Here is an 18,529-nt window from a genome sequence, read left to right on the forward strand (position 1 = left end):
GAGAGATTTAACAAAAGTTGTTTAAAAAATACAAGATAGATATTAAAAGATACATTAATAAGCTTCCCCATTTACCATTATGCTAAACCTAAATGTACAAAGAAATATGTTATTCCAGATTATGAAGAAATTTTACTTGTGATCAGAAATGCAGCCTTAAGTAATGATTTATTTCTATAGGTTCTTGATTCACTTTTTAAAATTGGCATGTAAATTGGCATTCTTTACATCAAAAGATGTCACTTACAAACATCTTACCTGTCTACAACTTCTCCTTTTCTTTCTCTTGCAATCATATCCAGCAGAGTTTGCCGCAGGTGATCCCTAATACAGCCATAGCGTACAACTTGGTCTCGAAAAATAATCAAGCCCAAATTGTAAACATTTTCCACGTTATTTTGTTGTACATACACACGGTCCTACAAGGAAGGCATACACAGCAATAAAATTTTAAATTCAGTACACCCATTGTTACTAAAAATGGCACAAGATTGGTCATATTTCCACTGTACAAAAACAAACAAATTTATCTTCTCTCCTTTCTTCATAGAAAGAAATTATGAATAAATTCAAAATCAGTCCCATTTTCCAAAACTTCCTTTACATAGAAAGTCTACTTTGCTTAAGAGTGTAAACACAGCATTTAAGCCACTTTTTTGTTTGGGGGCAGGGTAATCTCCATATACTGACAAAATTCATGGCACCATCTCAGAGAGGTTTTAGTCACCTACTCAAACCCCTTTCATCTGCCCCTTTTTGTTCTTCAGGAAAAATTGATTAATTTTTCCCCAACTCCCATGAATCTTCCTACTACTAATTTTAGACAGCCAGTTGTCCCCCAATATTCAGTGGAATTTGCTGAAATATCATCATTAGATGAACAGAAGGAAGTGTCAAGCCAAAATGAGAACAGTTACAACCAAAACATTTATGGATTGGTAGTGCAAAAATTGTACATAAGGACTTCTGTTGAAGCCCCCAGCCCCACAAACTCACTTTCAATCAGCCTGAGCAAGTATCTTGATACCTTGCTTATGTTTTATTAAAATCACGCACATACACACACCCCCAAAAAAAGAAGGGGGGCAAGAAAGAATATTTTTAATGTTTCAATATGGATTTAAATTCTACCTCCATACATGATCTCAGTCTATAGGAAGGATCAAGCTCCTCAACTATCCACTAGCCCCATGCTGCCTATGTTTACAAATCAAGGCTGATCCTCAGAACTTTATTCCAAGTCTGTATAGCTCAAACACCAACATACAGAGTTGACTGAGACACTGCTGAGCAGACACCTTTGAGTTTCTTACTGCTAACAACAGAAACGCTCCAAAAATGTCTCCCCCTTTTCTATTCCTCTCTCCCAACTTACCAACCTTCTAGAAAGGAAGACTATTAACAGAGTTACTAAACAGACAGAAAATTAGCGTAATCATTTAATATCCAGTAGTGTTGTACTAGGTAACACCATTTGAAACATTAAGTAGGAAAAACTATGAGTTTTTACAAACTTTTTCTGAGATGAGCAATTATTATCCTGCCCCCCCCCATCAGGGTATAATACATTCCTCTAATGTAACAGTTTGGGTAATTACTAAAAATACTGCTTTACAGCCATTTAAGCCTCAGGACGATGATAGTCAAAAAAGTTAAAAAGAGTTTTGTACCCACTCACAGATCTGATTGTGCTAAGGTTTTCCTAAAATTTACATAGCTATAACAAAATAAAAATCAAATTCCAGGAAGGATGAAGGTCAATGTTTGAAATTGAGTATAAAGATTAGCTTCTGCACTGGTTCCATCAGTTACTTAAGTGCTTTAACTATGCTTCAATTCTGAGTGTTGTGCTCAAACACCTAGAAAACGAAAGCATTAAAAAAAATAAAAGCATGCTTCAGACTATGGAAAAAAGATTACAAAATTGTAAGTTTATATAAATTCCGCAATTACAAAAAAAAATCAGGAGGAACAGACTCCATACCCTTCAGTATTTTAGCAGCTAAATTTACACGGCAAAATTATTTATATACTAATTACATGCCAGATTGACACTCAATGACCAGAGGAAAGAAACACCATGTTCCACAATTCACTAATGATTTCCCACTCACTCCCTCAGATCGGCAGCACTTAAATGAAAAAACAAGATGGGAACAGGTCAGATATGCCTACTCAGTGGCTCATGAAGCAAGCTCAGTTCTGCCTCAAAGCAAAAAGTTTACTAATTGGTCTCATGAAGTCAGTTTAAGCAACACACTGCAAAGATCTAGACCACCATATGTCACTATTTTCTTCCTGTTATTTAGAAACAGGGTTATTTACTTCACTCCCTTATTTGCATACTTGCATCAAGAACAGAAGTAAATGTGATTCTGATGCATGAGAAGCTTAAAATACATTTTCAAAGAGATGAAAGAACATTAAAAGTAGTGTCTAATATACTCTATAACTTGAGGAGAAAAATACACATATATATTATTGCTGAAGAACATTCAGGTCTCAGCAGCACAGGCAGCAGGGTATCAAAATGGATTAAAGCCATGGTCATGACTCATCTGCATAGCTTCTGTTCTGCCAGTGCTAAACACTCCCATTAGGAAATAGTAACTACACTAGAAACTCTTCTCAACGGAACAGCGATGCCTCTTTAGTAAGCCAGACCACTCTACAATACCCAAATTAGGGTAGCAGCATTAATGTTTCTGATACGGCTGATTTGCTTTACCCTTGGTAACAGATCACTTTCACTGTTTACTGCAAGCTCTCCCAACCTAAAAAAAAAAAAATAACTGTGGAGACAGGAAGCCACATTTGGGAACAGGTTTGACTGACAGGGCTACATGCTACTGAACAGCAATCACTTCCCACAGGGAGAAGCAGCAGGTGCTTAAAGAGTAACTCTCAGGAGACAAGGGTGGAGTTTCAGACAGCAATTATTCAGAAACTACAGTGCTGCTTACACTGCAGAATAACTCTGATGTCAACTAAAGCAAGTTACCTACTGTAACATATCACCAACTGCTTTTTGCCCATCTCTGCACGGATGCACTACCTGGATGATGTAGCCTTCAGACACCGTTGTGTATACCTATAACGCAAGTGTCTCTGATCCTAGTTCTGGAAATAAAAACAACACTTCTACCTACCACCTTGGGCGTAAACCATGAGCAAAGAGTCATATGCCCTGAGGTCAAAACTCACATAGCTGATCTGTCAGTGCTGGCCTAAATCAAGACACCGGCTTTATGCACTGCACAGATGAGAAGGGAATGCTCTGCCCTCTGCAAAATACACAGCTGTATTCACCGGAGTCATTGTTCGCTACTGACTGTTTAACTGGCACTACCCATATGCCTATAATGCAGCCAGGGGTGTGACTGCTGTGCCTGCATACCTGAAATTGCTTTAAATTTAGCAAGTACAAGTAGTAAAGAAGGGTCACCACAGAATCCAGTTTAGACTAGTTTCCACAAGACATTCCAAGAATATTCATGCTCATGGAGCTTGAAGAACAAACAACTGCACCTCCACTGCTACTATTGCATACAGTAGCTAAACAAAAACTACCATATGTGCACTTACCTGTACTGCAACTGTAAGTGAAACTGAATTTCAGATATGCCCAAATGCAGTACATTACATCACTACGTCAACACGTGTTAGTACATGACTTGACTTAGTGCTTAGGACATGACCTCACTGCTTGCTGCATACAGCGCCATGAATTTACAGACAGTATTACATCTATTCTGGCACGGATTACTGTAGCCTAAACATAAAATGAAAGGAGGAGACATTGTGCACATATACTACAAGATGCAGTGGAGTTATTAAACTTGAAATTCAATTGTGGAAACTGGAATATCTCAAGAAAGTTACACACGCTTTTACTGTGCAATTGAAGGTTGCAAAACCTCACACTAGAACTGCAACAGACCTGAAACCAAGCAGACTTTACCAGACAGCAACCACAATACAAGAGACAAGGTAATACGCTTTTTTAAAAATGCAAGTCTAAGGCAAGCTTTACAAGTGTCTTGTGGAAGAGGTTCTGCACATAAAGTGAAAACCTGACATAAAACTCAAACAATAAATACAATAATGCACAAACCTCACTGTACAAAATCTAAAATAAAAATTAATTCAATTAAGTCTTTTTTAGAATACATTTTATAAGTGGCAAAATTAAACAGTGGAAAGATATTAAGGTGGGTTGGAGCAGTGTTTTGACATAGATGATATGGGAGTTAATGGGTGAATATAAACTGAAAAACAAACACGGCATTAAAACAAATGTAGTTTAGTTTAAGATGTACAATCACTAGGTTGAAGCACGAATTGCAGAGAGGAAGATCAGAATTCAAGGGGATGTTAAATATTTTACTTTCACTGATGCCAGATTGTGGCTTGCTGGGTACCAACAGGTACCTTTCCTGAAACTGATGGGTAAGTAATTGGGACGGCCTACAAAATAAGAGAAGGACTGGGTTATCCCTTATTAATAAATATATTATAAATGCATATACTTCTCCTGGTGGAACACAAGCATATGAATCAACAATGCCTGGTAACTGAGTTTATAAAGTGAGGGTTTTTTAAGATAAAACACTTTTTATGTAAATCATGTTAGTTGTGCTTGAATAAAAAGGTATTAACAACTTCTGACAAACATATCACTATAAAACTACATTTTATTCAGCCTCAACATCATAAAGAACAAATCATTCCTTATTTTATAAAGTTCTTGAAAATTGTTTCTTTGAAGAGCAGTCAGGTCTCGTCTTTTACCAGATGTTCCTCTGCTTTATAATTTAGTCGTACTAGCAGCTTTTCCAAGCTTTTTGAATTAACACAGTCAAGACTAGAAGTTTTCTGCTCTTAGTCTCTTTCCAACAAACAGAATTACGTTTCAATCAACAGGACACCCCAATAACAAAAAAAGTGAAACTGCAAATCTTTGACACTAGTCCTGTTTTAAATCACTGCTTATACTTTAAATATGTAAATATGTAATATGTAATCAAAGCACATATTTTTTAATGACAATTTGTTTTACATCAAAGAAAAGGAGGCAGTCTGCCCATTGTATAAGCTCCTTGCATTAGATAGTTCGAACTAAAAAAGAGTAAATGTATAATGAGAAAAACCATGTTACATTATAGATATTTAACAGACATCAGTGCTCAAGTTTGACAAGTTTATACAAGCATCTTGAAAGAAAAATGTATTCTACTTTTACTATTATAGTAGAAATACATGTTATTGTAGATACATCCTTTCTGTTTCTTTAGGTCTCATTTTGGTACAAGATAAAAAGCCTTTGGGAGGCAAATAGTCAAGCGGAGGACTCGACTGAACAGCCACTTGAAATTGTCTGGAACTGCGAAACAGCACATGAAAGACATATATATGATTCCAGAGGTATTAAAGTTTACTTATTTACGATTATATTCTGAATCTAAACTAAAACCCAACGAAGTCCAATCTGCACTTGGAGGAATGCTGCAGGTCTCCCATCTCCTGGAGTTTTGGTGGAAAAGTAAAGGCTGTCTGCTCTAACAGCACTGGCAAGCTTCAAACAAAAATCAAGACATTGCTCTCCTGAGCACAAAAAGTACTTAGAAAAGAGCTCTCATCTCCCCCCAGAAGTGCTAACTGAAGCATGTAAGCCTTCCACAAAGAGGAGACTTCTTGGTCCTCAGTATACTGGTCAATATACTAAAAGAGGGCCAGCCGATAAGCCAGCTTTCTCTGACATTGTTTGAAAGTTCGAAGAGTTACTGAATTCAAGAGCAGCAGATAACATTGCATTATCTGTTCTCACCACCTATGTACCTTGGAGCATGCAGCACCTCCTGTAGTGAAATAATACATAGTATTTTGCTAAAACACAACGGCTACTTCACTAGAAAGCTCTGGATTCCATCTTCAAACGTTTCTGAAAATTCACCACTAGCTTTGGTAGATTATTCTAATCATTACCTATTCTTGAATTTGCCCAGATGCAGCTATCAGCCATTGATTTGTATTTGTCCTCTACAAACAGATCAGCAATTCCAGGATTTCTCATAGGAAAGACAGTACATCTTCAAAATAACATCTCAATCTCCCTTTTGGCAAGATAAGATACACACATCATTAAGCGCCACATTTTATCCAGCCCTCTATCTTTAGATATGCAGTCTTTTCCCAGCTTAAAAAAAAAATCAAAAAAACCCCACCAAAAAGCCACACAATCTACAGCGCAAAAGTCAGTAAATCCATTAAAAAAACAACCACCAAACCCCCAAACAATTAAGCTATGTCACTACAATAATTATTCCAAATTCTTTAACTTTTAGTAGCTTATTAACCAAGATGGATTTCTTCACAGGTAATACAAACAGGTTCAATTTCATAGCATGAGATCTTTAAAAGCTACCAGGTAAGTTCTTGACTCCAGTTGTTCAGCAGATAAGCATACAATTTCAGCTAATCATCTTTTTTGACAAAGAAAAAAAAGGCACGCTACCATTATCTGTCCTTCACTGTATAATACTGCATGAAGTACTATCCTCAGTATGCTATTTTGGGGTGGGGGGGGAGAAGATTTTACATAAAACCCCCACAGTGTCACAACACATTTGTTCTCCTTCTGAAGTTAAAGCCTTTGGCTAGGAGCTATGCAATAAATACACTCTCCTCCATCCTAGAGCATGCCTACCGTTCTGGGAATTTAAACATATACCAACCACCTAAAGCATAACACAATCCAGACACAAGAATGTAATGCCCTCTCCACTCTCTTCAAAAAAGACCTTTTCTGTTAGCTATCAGGTAAGGAATGCTTTTTTTACATCTAAAATTACAACCACAGATCGCACTCTCATCTACGTGCACTGCTTAATCTCGTACCCAGGCAGTGTATGAACAGCAAAGGATTCAATGAGAATTTAACATTCAAGGACACAAGACTATGCCTAAGCGAAGTTATCCCCTTCAAACCTTTAACCTTAAAGAACAGCTATATTGGAAGTTTGAGGAGACTTTACAGTGTCATGCTTTTCACATTAACAAACCACTGCTACGTGAACCGAAACGTGCGAGTAATATATATAACCTGCCAGAATGGGTCCGATTAGCTTATTTTTTAAGAATTGCAAAATTCAGCCTTTTTTCAAGCAGTAATGAGCTAACTTGAAAGAAGAGTCCAACTATAATTTGTCACACACCCACAATAGTTTCACATGCACACAGGGAATTCAAAATAAGGGACAGACAGTAGTCTAAGGAAGAGGACTGGTAAGCATGCCTTGCTTTTTACTCCTCCAGCTTATTTGCTTACATTTGTCAAAGACAAGTTACTGTATCAAGTTAAACATGTGAAAGAGAAGATACCCACCATATACATCAGAATGTCTCTAATCATCACCATTGCTGTTTGATGATCATTCCATGCTTGGTTTAGTGTTTGTAGAAAGTTGTTATTTAAGGAGTTTAACACATCTTCTCGAACCTGAAGAAAAAAAAAAAAAGTCATAAATCCGTCAGTTTCTCCTGCATCATTTAAATCTTAACAAGCTTTGTTGTTTTTTTTTTTTTTAAAAAAAACCAAACACAACACCCCCCACCCCTCCTTGCTTCTCTATGAACTTGAACATTATGAACAAGTTCTTGCTTTTCCCTGGGTGTTGACCATCCCTACCTCGTATTTCACTTCTGTGGAAAAAAAAGAGTTCACACAAGTAAGAAAAATCAGGCTAAACCCAAGAGAAACAAAATAAACATGGATATTCAATTTCAAAGCAACACCTGAAATCCCAAATGTTAAAAATATTTTTTTTACAAATCCTCAAAGCTTTAATTTTCTATACTATAGTGTTTTAACTAACGTTAACTTTACTGTAACAAGTAATTTCAGAATTTAGGGTAGTACTGGTTATTGTTAGAAACAACTACAGATGAAAAAGCGGCCATGATGGCCATGATGACATTTAGAAAGACAAGCTGAGGTAGCATAAAGTTAGAGCAAACAACAGTTCTGAAAGGAAACAATCATTTGGTAAAGACCAGACTCTTATACTAATAGTCCACAATCATCAACAAGACTTCAGAGAACAAAAGGAAGTCATCATTGTTTTCATGAATGTATTTGCTAGTTGCCTCACTTGTCCCATCAACTTCAGGCTTTATTTCTTTGACACTGCTACTCCCTACTAATAAAAAAGAACATTCAGTTTCATATTTTGATTTCGTATATGCAATAGGCATATACTGCAGTGCTCAAGCTTTAAACTCATGTAAAAAAAACCTGAAGGAACATAAAAAAAATTATTCCAGGGTTAACAAAATGTGTGAATTGACTTTTGACATAGCATACAGAATACTTTCTGCCTGCTGTTGTAACCAAACAGAATATATTTCTACATTTATAGATCTGCATTTATACTTGCACAATAGTGTAAATTTCAGGATAGAGAATTCAAAGAGGAAAACAAAACACACCTGACAAGCAGCCACAAGCTGCACCAACATCAGATGCAACCACCTGACAGGCTTCGCTTTGTCATTTAAGTTTTATGAGGTAATCAGGCAAAACCCAGCATTAACAAAAAATTCATAGTCTGTCACATGACTATATATACTCCATAAACTTAGATGAGCAAACCAGAAACGTAGCATGGCGTAACAGGAACACAGTGACCTGTTCTCAAGAAGCTGTGGAAACATAACCCCAGAATATTCATGTTGTTATTGAATCTAGGTGATACAGGTATGCTTGTAGGTTGTTCAAAGCTTTCTGAAACCTTCACATACCCACTCCCCAGACCCCAGCAAGGCCTCTCCTCCTTGCTTTTGGAAAACATAACACGCATTTATAAGTTACAACCAGTACTGCTTAGCTGCCTCGCTCTTTCTGATAGTGATCATCATTTACCCTTTGGTCTCCCAAATGTGTGCCCTGTTCTCATCCAATCTATGCAGATTTTAGCTAAATGTAAGCATGCATTAAAAACTTCACCAGCTGTACTTGTAAAGAGGGGACACAATCTCTCAGAGTAAAAGAAACAAACAGGACATGGTTGCTTTCACTTCTTCAGTCAATATGGAAAAACACTGGAAACATCATTTGGATTTGGTAGATCACCCACACTAGGAAATTTACCCAAGCAAACTTAAAAGCCTGATTACTTTACAAGCGCAGATAATCAGGGTAGGAATTAATTTTACCCAGGTATATGAGGCCATCACAGAACTCTTCAAGGATCAAAGATTTTTTTATATATATATATATAATTTATTATTTTTTTTACAACACAGAGGCAGTGTGCTTTTATAATCACATGCATCAATCACAATAATCCTCTTAAACCAGCCAGTACCAAATCCCATAAACTGGTAGCAAAAAAAGGGTGCTTGCCACCAGGTAGCAATGATGACTTGCTTCCCGGCAGACACAGGAACGCTCAGATCTGTACCACTCCTGCTCTGCACTGTATGTCATGTGGCTTTCTGGAAATGTGTTTTAAATCTAGGAACGGGTGCTGTACAACAAAACTACTGTAAGAGTCTCTCTGTGAAGCTCCTCAATGACATTCTCCTAGGTTTATTTTAAGCTGTAGACAGGTTTGGGAAGCCGTTCTTTTAGCTGCTGCAAAACCCAACCAAATTATTGCTTACAACAGCTGTCCAGTTAATAAGCATTGAACACATTCCCTGTATGGGCCACGAATACAACAGTATTACAGGGAAACTACTACAATGCACAAAACATCTTAGCCATGCAAAGACACGGAGTTAAACCACTTTGGTGGAATGACTTGTAAAAACCCATAGATATCCACACTCTTCTATGGAGAAGGAAGCCCCTCAGAGACACAGCTGCTACTTTTCCAAAGCCTTAAGAAAATTTCAATCTCAAAGATTATTAGCAGAATGTTAGTTTCAATTAGCTGAGCTTGCAGTGATTTCTATGACAAATCTTTGCAGTTATGCAGTAAATTGTCAGATATTCAGCTTCAATAGGACTGTCCATATACAGTCTCAAAAATAAATTAGCAGCCTTACAATCTACATAATGTTGTCTTATATTTGCAAGGATAAAATCTTGTATGTAATTTCAGACTCAATTGTATTTTATACTGGATATAGCTCTTAAGGAAATATAGCACCTTCCCCTACCAATCTCTTAAGAATAGTTTATTGGCATAAGCTTGCAATACTTTTCAATAACTCTCTATTAAGTGCACAAAAAGCAGACTTATAGCCTAGTATTTTCTCTTCCACAGTGCCTGGCCTGATGCAGCAGCACTAATAGTTCAATTATATAATTTCCACTACTGTAAGGACAGCCAGAACCTTCTGTGGGGAGCAGCAGTATAGAACAGCACTTTCTGAATTAAGGCCTCAAGGTCTCAGTCCTTAAGGAATTTCTTCACCTTTCACAGAAGTCCAAGTAGTCCAAAAGATAGTGTTCTAAATTCTTAGAGTTCCAACTAAGTTAACAGATTTAACTATGACTTTACCAGAAAAGTCTGTTCACCCCTGCAGCTTCTACCCTCTTGCTGAAAGAAAAAATCCCACTGAAGATTACCAGTGATTCTGAATAGCATTTACTTTCTGGCAATTCTCTCACATCCTTTTGCCCTCCATGTAACTGCACACTTGCACAGGATCATCTTAAAACATCATTACGGAAAGATAAAGACAGCTAACATCTCATACCTTGTCAGGCTGACAGTACACCCTAATGCTCACTAATTATGTCTCCTACAGGACTCCTCATGTCATTCCTTCCTATTGCATAGATCTTACAGAAATAATTTCATACTCCTGTAGGAGATTCCTATCTTCTCTCTCCCCTTCTCTCTGCGACACTGACAGCAAATTTAAAACTGGCCAAGGATCCTAGACATGTTTGTAAGACCCAGGATAAATACGCTTGCTTTCAACCCAGACCTTTTGTACCAGCAGCCCATGCAATTCCTTCTGCACTTAACACTACCTGGCTCTGGGCCCACCTCACGGAAGGTTTTCTTGCATGCCTGCCTTTATTATTATTCTGAAACAGCATGCACAGTCACTATCAAACTCTACCCGTTGTATCAGCCGACCACCATGTCATAAGGCATTCTGGCATGCCAGCGACAAACAATAATGTTAAGTGTTCAGTAAGACCAAGAAATCTTACAGGACATGAGAGTAACCCAAGCACCTCTTCGTTTTTTCACCAAACCAGTATGTTTCAGCCCATTTAATTTCAGGACAGTCCTTTACATCTCAGTCTCTGATGTACATTGCACAGAAAAAACAACAGACCTGTATAGGGCTTGGCCAACACACCAATCAATAACTGTCACACAATTTACAGAACGTATACATGTTATGTTGCATGTTGTGGGGTTAGATTTCACTAATCCAGGGGTCCTCAAACTTTTTAAAAAGGGGGCCGGCACGCAGATGAAGTGGCAGGCAGTAGTTTGAGGACCCCTGCCTATAAAATGTTCATAAAAATGAAGGGAATTTTAAAAATATTATCCTGCAAACTTTTTAATGTCAAGATATTTTACTTCTAACACAAGTGATGCTGCTTATCATCAATTGGTTTACACAGCTATAAAACAAGCTTTTTATGTTTGTTTTTTAAAAACACTTTTACAGTATTTGTGTGAGGTAGTAATGGACTGGGCTCAAAAACTGTGAAAGAAGAGTGTCCACATCAAGCTATAAGAATGCTGAAGAAAGGGAGAAGTCAACCAAGTGCCAGATGTACAAGAATTAAATGCTTGAATTAAGATGAAAGGTTACAGTACTTCTTATTCAATGGTATTTTTAAATTCAATTCTACAGCTTTAATAATGATGTCAAGTACACAGGCAAAGTCAAGTTTTAGCACATCCTTACCCCATAGTAAAACCAAGGTAGTTCAAGACAGCTGGCTCCTGTCAATGATGTACAGTAAGCTACCTGGCTTACTACTGCCTTCATCAAGCAGCCAGAACCTGGTAAATGTAACTACAAGCCATTAGGGTCTGCAAGTTCAAAACCAAGCATACTTGCTTGCATGCTTGTATCTTGTATTGATCATGTTTGCACCTATCATTTTATTTAGAATTAAATAGGCTGTAAAAACAATACAAAATATTAAGTTTTCTTGTTGAGAAGTTAAATAATTTTCTTCAAGGTGCTTTGTTTCTTTCTAATGAAGATGCTGAGTAAACACAACTTTCATCTAGTAATTAAATAAGCATAAAGCATAAATATAACTCTTAAATTATGCCATGCCAAAAATAAAATCTTTCACTTTCCAAGCTTGAAAACTATTTGTAAAAACATATGAACAAATACATTGCCTCTACATAGTCTTTTCACCTATTCTCAATTAACCAGCATGACTGGAATACTACAGGAATCTGTTTTTTGCAGAAAGATAACGAGCATATACAGACAGCAAATGGCAATTCTGTTTCAAGGATTTCAGCAATTAAAAATTCGGCTTTGGCTCCTCAGAAGCACTTCTTGAACTGAGCGTAGTCGTTTACTAAAAATCTATTAATTTCTACACATTTTCATTTTGATAAGAGTTAACAGATTTCATGAACAACACCTCAGTTGGCAAAATCCCCCTCTTCTAAACTCTAGCATCCACCATTGATTCTCTGAATAGAAGTTTACAAAGACTTGTGATGAGAGCATTTATGTTAATTAGCTACTTAACATTTAACAGAACTACTCTTGGAAAGAGAGACTGAAAATACAAGATTCCTCTAAAATTTCTGTTATATAAAATGTGAAGTTAAACAAAACCTTCTTTTTATCTATCTTACAAGAAGTACTAATGGCACAATCATAAGATGCCATTACAGAACTGATCCTATTCTTAAGAAACAATGCACCATTTTTTCCGTACTTCCATCTATAACTGCCTCAAAGTAACAACATAAAGGAAACCATCAAAAAGGACAAGGAGTAGCTTTGAGCCTACAGGTATCATCTTTATTGCGCAGAACTTTTTGACATAAGTCAAATTTTCTTTTTTTTTAAAATCTTTTCCTGGGATTAATTTCTAGGACAGCATAATCAGACATTTGAATAATTGTATTTTTTTTTAACTTCACAGCATCTAACTAAAAAACCTCAGGAGTTAGCCTTTTCATTTAAAAAACTTTAGGTCATCTAATCAAATTGTGTGAGTGGGTAACAAAAATAATCACATTAAAGATCAGAATATTAGATCATTGGAGAAGTCTTTTGATTTTTTATTCTTTAAAGCATCAGATACAATATCATTAAGTGCCAGAAAGGCATTTCTCTACAATGGTATCTGTGTAACCCTCTCAGCCAGTGCAGCACCAGTACTAACTCACAGGATCTTCTGCTCTTCTGCCAGTTTACCAATATTAACACTTTAGAAATCTTATTTTTATGTATCAATAATTTTTATTATACAGAATCGCTAGGAACAAAGATAAGACACTTTCCTCAAACAAGGACAAACTAAAGCCCAGTAAGAATAAAAGTTTAATGTCATGATTATTAAGTACAGACTGTAAACACAGGCATATACAACAACAAAACACAAAAAACCTGAGCCATTTGCCACATTTTATATTAATAGTACAGATTATGAATGCAGAGATAATGAAAGAAGTGTTCAAGAGTCACAGATGTACTACAGTTATAGAATAGAGCCATTCATACAGGATGCTTCTTCTCACGCAAACAGTAAAAATACTCTATGCTTCTTTAGACCACACCTCTGAAAACTAAAAAGATTTTAGAAAAGAAAGAACACACTTCTCTGCCACAGCAGTCTCCAAGCATTATATAGACACAAACCTCCCATCTGCTAATTCAGCCAGAAGTAATCATCCAAGACACATGATGGTGTCTGACTTTCCTTTTGAAATGTATTAACAGGACAAAACCCCGATATTCCACCTGGACCCAGAGGCAGTCTCTTTTCAAAGATGGAGAGGTATGGATGTTACTGCAAGGAGTAAAGCATCTTCCCTAGACATAGGATTCTAATACTGCTAAATATTATCTGCACTCATAAAAAGTGAATTTTAACTTTTTTTTTTTCAATTATATACTCATTAATCAACCTTAAACTTTCCTCACAAAGACTGAAGAGGTGCTTTAACGGTTTAACAGAGATGAAGAGCCCTTTTTTCAGATGATACATCTTCAGAAGTAAGAACTTTATGAATGTCATTTTGACTGAATTACATTGTTTTGAAAAGGCTGAAATGATAGAATGCAGACTACTCGGGACTTCTGTTGCTGCTGAGCTCATGTTTCTCTACATTGTCTACTGCTTCTTTAAACAGCATAATCCCAGTACGACATTCTCATTAACTTGTGAACTAGTTCATTAGCCCATAACAAACAGGTTCTTACATCGGTATTTATTTTGTTTCACAGATGAAAAACTGACTGAAAAACAACCCAAAATTTATTCTGAGAAAGTCCCAAAATACCACAAATCTTTTTTTCAAAAATTCCCACTCTCAATAGTTATGCTTCAGCTAAAGTTGTTTCCTGTCACACACTTTTAAATACTTCCTGTGGTCCGCCCTCCATCAGTAATTTACAACAAACAGTATCCGGAATATGAAGTCATTTAAGCTTGATGTTAGCTCTAAGCTACCAATTTGAGGGTAGCAATACAATTTCAACACAAGACAACATAACATAGTGAAGGAATTTTTTCTGTCATTTAAATAACTATTCAGAATTCATATAAGACACTTCAATTTTAATTCAGAAAATTACATACCTTGTTTATTAGATGCTCAGTGACCACTTCTCTTAGCCCAGTATAGAGTTTTTCACCATGTTTATGCAACACCATTGTATATGCATTCCTATATAGCTCCTCAAAACTGAGACCACTATTGTTCTTACGCTGGATCTCTTGGATTGCATTTTTTAGAAGATCCCAAATGCTGTTCACATATTTCTCATCCATAGTCATCTGTAAAAATAAAACAACACATTATTGTTTGGAATCAAGAAAGACCGCTACAGAAAGTTATCTTTAGAAACAAGTCCAGGAGCAGTAATTGCTTCTGCCACATTTTCTTGATTCCACTATCACAAGGTTTCTCAAACTTTATCAGAAGAACAGTATTTATGAAACCAGTAGGCGTTTCAAGAAATACTTATGAAAATTATAATTGTAAAAGTTTAATGCTTTTCTCCTCCAGACCTGCAAATGCACAGAACAACTCCAGAGTCTGTGCAGGTAGGCAGACAGGTAATCGTGGCCATGAGTCTCTTCCTCCAGCATTAACAAAGACAGTCAGTTAACTTTCCTCCCATACCAACATGCTACTTAGCACCTCATAAATCATACAGCAACACCCATCTGCTTAACCATACCCCAAGTTGATTACTTGTACAATAAAAGATAATAATGCCTGAAACAGAGTTAGCAAACTCACTTAGTCATCTGCTTGAGCTAACTAGGTATTCTTTATTTACAGCAATGTACTAATGGCCAAAGAATTATGTGTCTACAATTTAAATATTTACAGGTGTTGTTGAAAACGCTCACAAACATCCAAAATAAACATCTGTATTGAACATACTTCCACTGCATAAATACGGTTAAATAATTGTGACAGGATATGCATCAAGCACTAAGCAGAATATGCATCCACTTGATCTTTTATTGAGAAACTAAATACTTCACTAAATGCATCAAATTGAAATGTTATTGCTGTCATTTTTGAGAAAGAAATTCCTGTAAGAAACAGTCTCAATAGCAAACCAACTTTTGTCCTCTACTGTCCAGTGCTTAATCAGTTTACAATTGTGCTTTATCAATGCAAAGGTGCTTCAAAATATGATGCTTTGGAGATAAAGCAGATTCAGGGATGGCAAATGAGTACAGCAACAAAATACCAGATGTCAGTATTGCTTAAAGTTTGTGACTTAGCTAAGTTTTATCACCCAACTGAAAAAAAAACCACCACTTTTTAATTGAACCAGGTTTAAAATGCATTGTTTAAAGTTTGGTTTCATATAGTTTATACAAAAAGGAACTGATCTAGTATTTGATATCTAAAGAAAAAGGCTGAAGAAAGGGAAAAAGCCACTACTCCCAGAATTACTGTGGAGAGAGAAAATAACCCCGAGTCTACCAATACTGTCAAAGCATCTTTGAAAATAAGATCTGAAAGTAGTAAAGACTGAAGAATAGTGGTATGACATTATAGAGGAAAATCATGACCAGCACTCGTCTATCCCTCTTCTTCCTCCCCTTCCACCCAGAAACCACTAAGTGAATAGAGGAAAGACATGGAAGACTAGATGTGCCTGCATTAGTAATCAACCACAAGAATCAGCAGAACTTTTTTCATTCAAAGTACATTTCTACGTGCAATTTCAAAATATCAAGTTTCTAGGCATTATTTATAAAAGTACACCTCATAATAAAGATAAGCCATTCAGTGCCTTGGGAGGAACTGAATTGCTGAACAAAATCAAAACAAGACACATCTTCCTCCATCCTCCTCATCTTGTGGCATTTTGGTTAAGTACAAAGATTTTAATGATAAAAATAATCCTGTCACTGCTTCTTCCACTCTCCTGATACCAGATCCATAAGCCTACTAATCTGTATGTGCCCAAAACTCACGTCACTGTATATCTAACACCAAAAAAACCCAAAAACCAAAACCACAAACACATTCAAAAATTCTTAGCTCCCTATCTCCCCAAACCTCAAAGTAACAGAAAAATGGTGGAACATTTTCCCTCTCACTTGGTTATTCTACTATGTATAATACTGAAAGGTCAGTTATTATCTTTTAATTTGCATTTGCTACATTGGTGCCTCTTCAGGGAAATTATTTTCTAAAGCCTTCCTGAACAAGCAATTTTACAAGTACTGATAATGAAGGCAACCATTTAGAATTGCGGACAGCAATCCAAGTAAAAGCTTTTCAGTTTTCCTTTTTTTTTTTTAAAAAAAAAAAGGTTTTGTTTTCAAACAAAGCATAGACTCAAACCAACACTTCCCAGAGCCTTTTTCTTCCCTTGCTAATCAAAAATCTCCCAGCCAACATGCCACATTTTTAATCTCAACTGCAATTTAATTGCTCACTGTATTAAAAAAAAAAAGTATGATCTGCATAAAACAGGCAAACCACCCGCTGCCAGTTTGAAGAGGTATTACAGCATTCTGGGTTGGTCAGCTGGTAAACATTTCTGTATGTTATAGATAAGCAGTACCTCTAGTAATCCAGATCTGTTCAAGGAAAAGCTAAAAGTGAACTGTGCAATTCTTATACTTGAATCCAAATGCTATATATATATAAAAAAAAAGAAACCAGGAATGTTTGTAACCTTATTTGCTCCGAACTCACTGAATACAAACATCAACACAGAGTTTTCCACCACTTAACAACTCACCACCAGCTGCTCTGGAAGCACAAGGAAGATCCATAAAAGGTAATTTTATAAGGAGTACACATTAGAAATAGTACTACGAAAACTTACTGCCTTTTAAGATTAAGCATGAAGGACTCTGCTTCTCGGTGCAGTTTCCTATTCTGCTACTGACTTAGATTTCTGAGGGTTTGTGGGAACAGGATTGTTCAAGTTACCTGGTATCAAGTTAGAAGAGTGCTATCTTCCAAAAAGATCTAGCATAGCTACCTTGTTTGCACCAGTGTTTTCTAACAAAGCAAAGACTCCTTATACTCTAAATAATGGCCACTCTCTTGGACAGTAAGTTCAACTAAAGTAAAGCTTTAACAAAAATTTATTATTTCCTTTCCACTGCTGAACAGTTGTTTAGCTTTTGAACAGAAGAGGTCTTCCTGCATGATTATCCTCAAAGTTACAGAAGAAATGCAATGACTACATCTACCCTTGGATTAATTAACTCACAGGTTCATCTCTTTTCATCTCCCTTCTTTAAGTCAGGCTTGGACGCAGATTTAAAACGCATCCACTTCCACAAATATGAATACAGAATCAAAGCCCAAATGTTTTTCCATGCTCATTTGCAGATTTCTTCTAATGGTTGTAATTTAAAAGTGAACTCCAGTTGTAATACAGTTGCTTTCTTTATGCCTTCTATTCCTGCAGATATAAGCAGAAACTAGATTACTGCTTCTGCTGGTGCTTTGGAAAAAAACCAAACCAAAACAAAACCCCAACCACCCGGGTTTAGAAAAGCTTTCAGAAGCAATAATAATAAAAAAATAATTTCAGCAGTGTTTACACACAGACTCACCAAGATAATACCAAGCAAGTGACCAAAGAGAGGAAATGTGTTAACCTACTCCAGTTTATCTGAACATTACCTTTCTTGGGGAATGGGAGAGAGATCAAGTCTGTTACTGGCAGAAGAGATAGCTGTTTGTAAGAATCTGCTAGTTGGAAAAATTCCAGAAACCGCTGCCCAAATGCTAATGATTCAAATATGCAGCTTGAACACAAAACATCTGAACTCGAAGTGTAGCAGAAGTACATCTTGAGGAAATAAGACTAAAGTATCAGTGTACATTAAAGTGCAATTGTTTCACCG

At 36.4% G+C, this 18,529-nt stretch overlaps 1 protein-coding gene across 2 annotated transcripts in view; it reads right to left on the reverse strand.

Annotated features, from left to right (window-relative positions):
* CUL3 (cullin 3) overlaps positions 1-18,529 on the reverse strand; it is a 58,592-nt gene that overhangs the window by 23,747 nt on the left and 16,316 nt on the right. The window contains exons 1-4 of one of the 2 annotated variants that reach the window (XM_005441643.4): positions 17,887-17,919; positions 14,765-14,962; positions 7,385-7,498; positions 259-419 (exon numbers count right to left, since the gene is read on the reverse strand). In XM_005441643.4, coding sequence (XP_005441700.2) covers positions 259-419; positions 7,385-7,498; positions 14,765-14,962; positions 17,887-17,904 — 491 coding nt within the window. In that variant the 5' untranslated portion in view covers positions 17,905-17,919. Of the gene's footprint in view, positions 1-258; positions 420-7,384; positions 7,499-14,764; positions 14,963-17,886; positions 17,920-18,529 lie in introns of those variants that run through there. The other variant, XM_055723472.1, reaches the window with a different exon arrangement.

Source organism: Falco cherrug, chromosome 11 (genome assembly GCF_023634085.1).
Source record: "Falco cherrug isolate bFalChe1 chromosome 11, bFalChe1.pri, whole genome shotgun sequence".
Classification (NCBI taxonomy): domain Eukaryota; kingdom Metazoa; phylum Chordata; class Aves; order Falconiformes; family Falconidae; genus Falco; species Falco cherrug.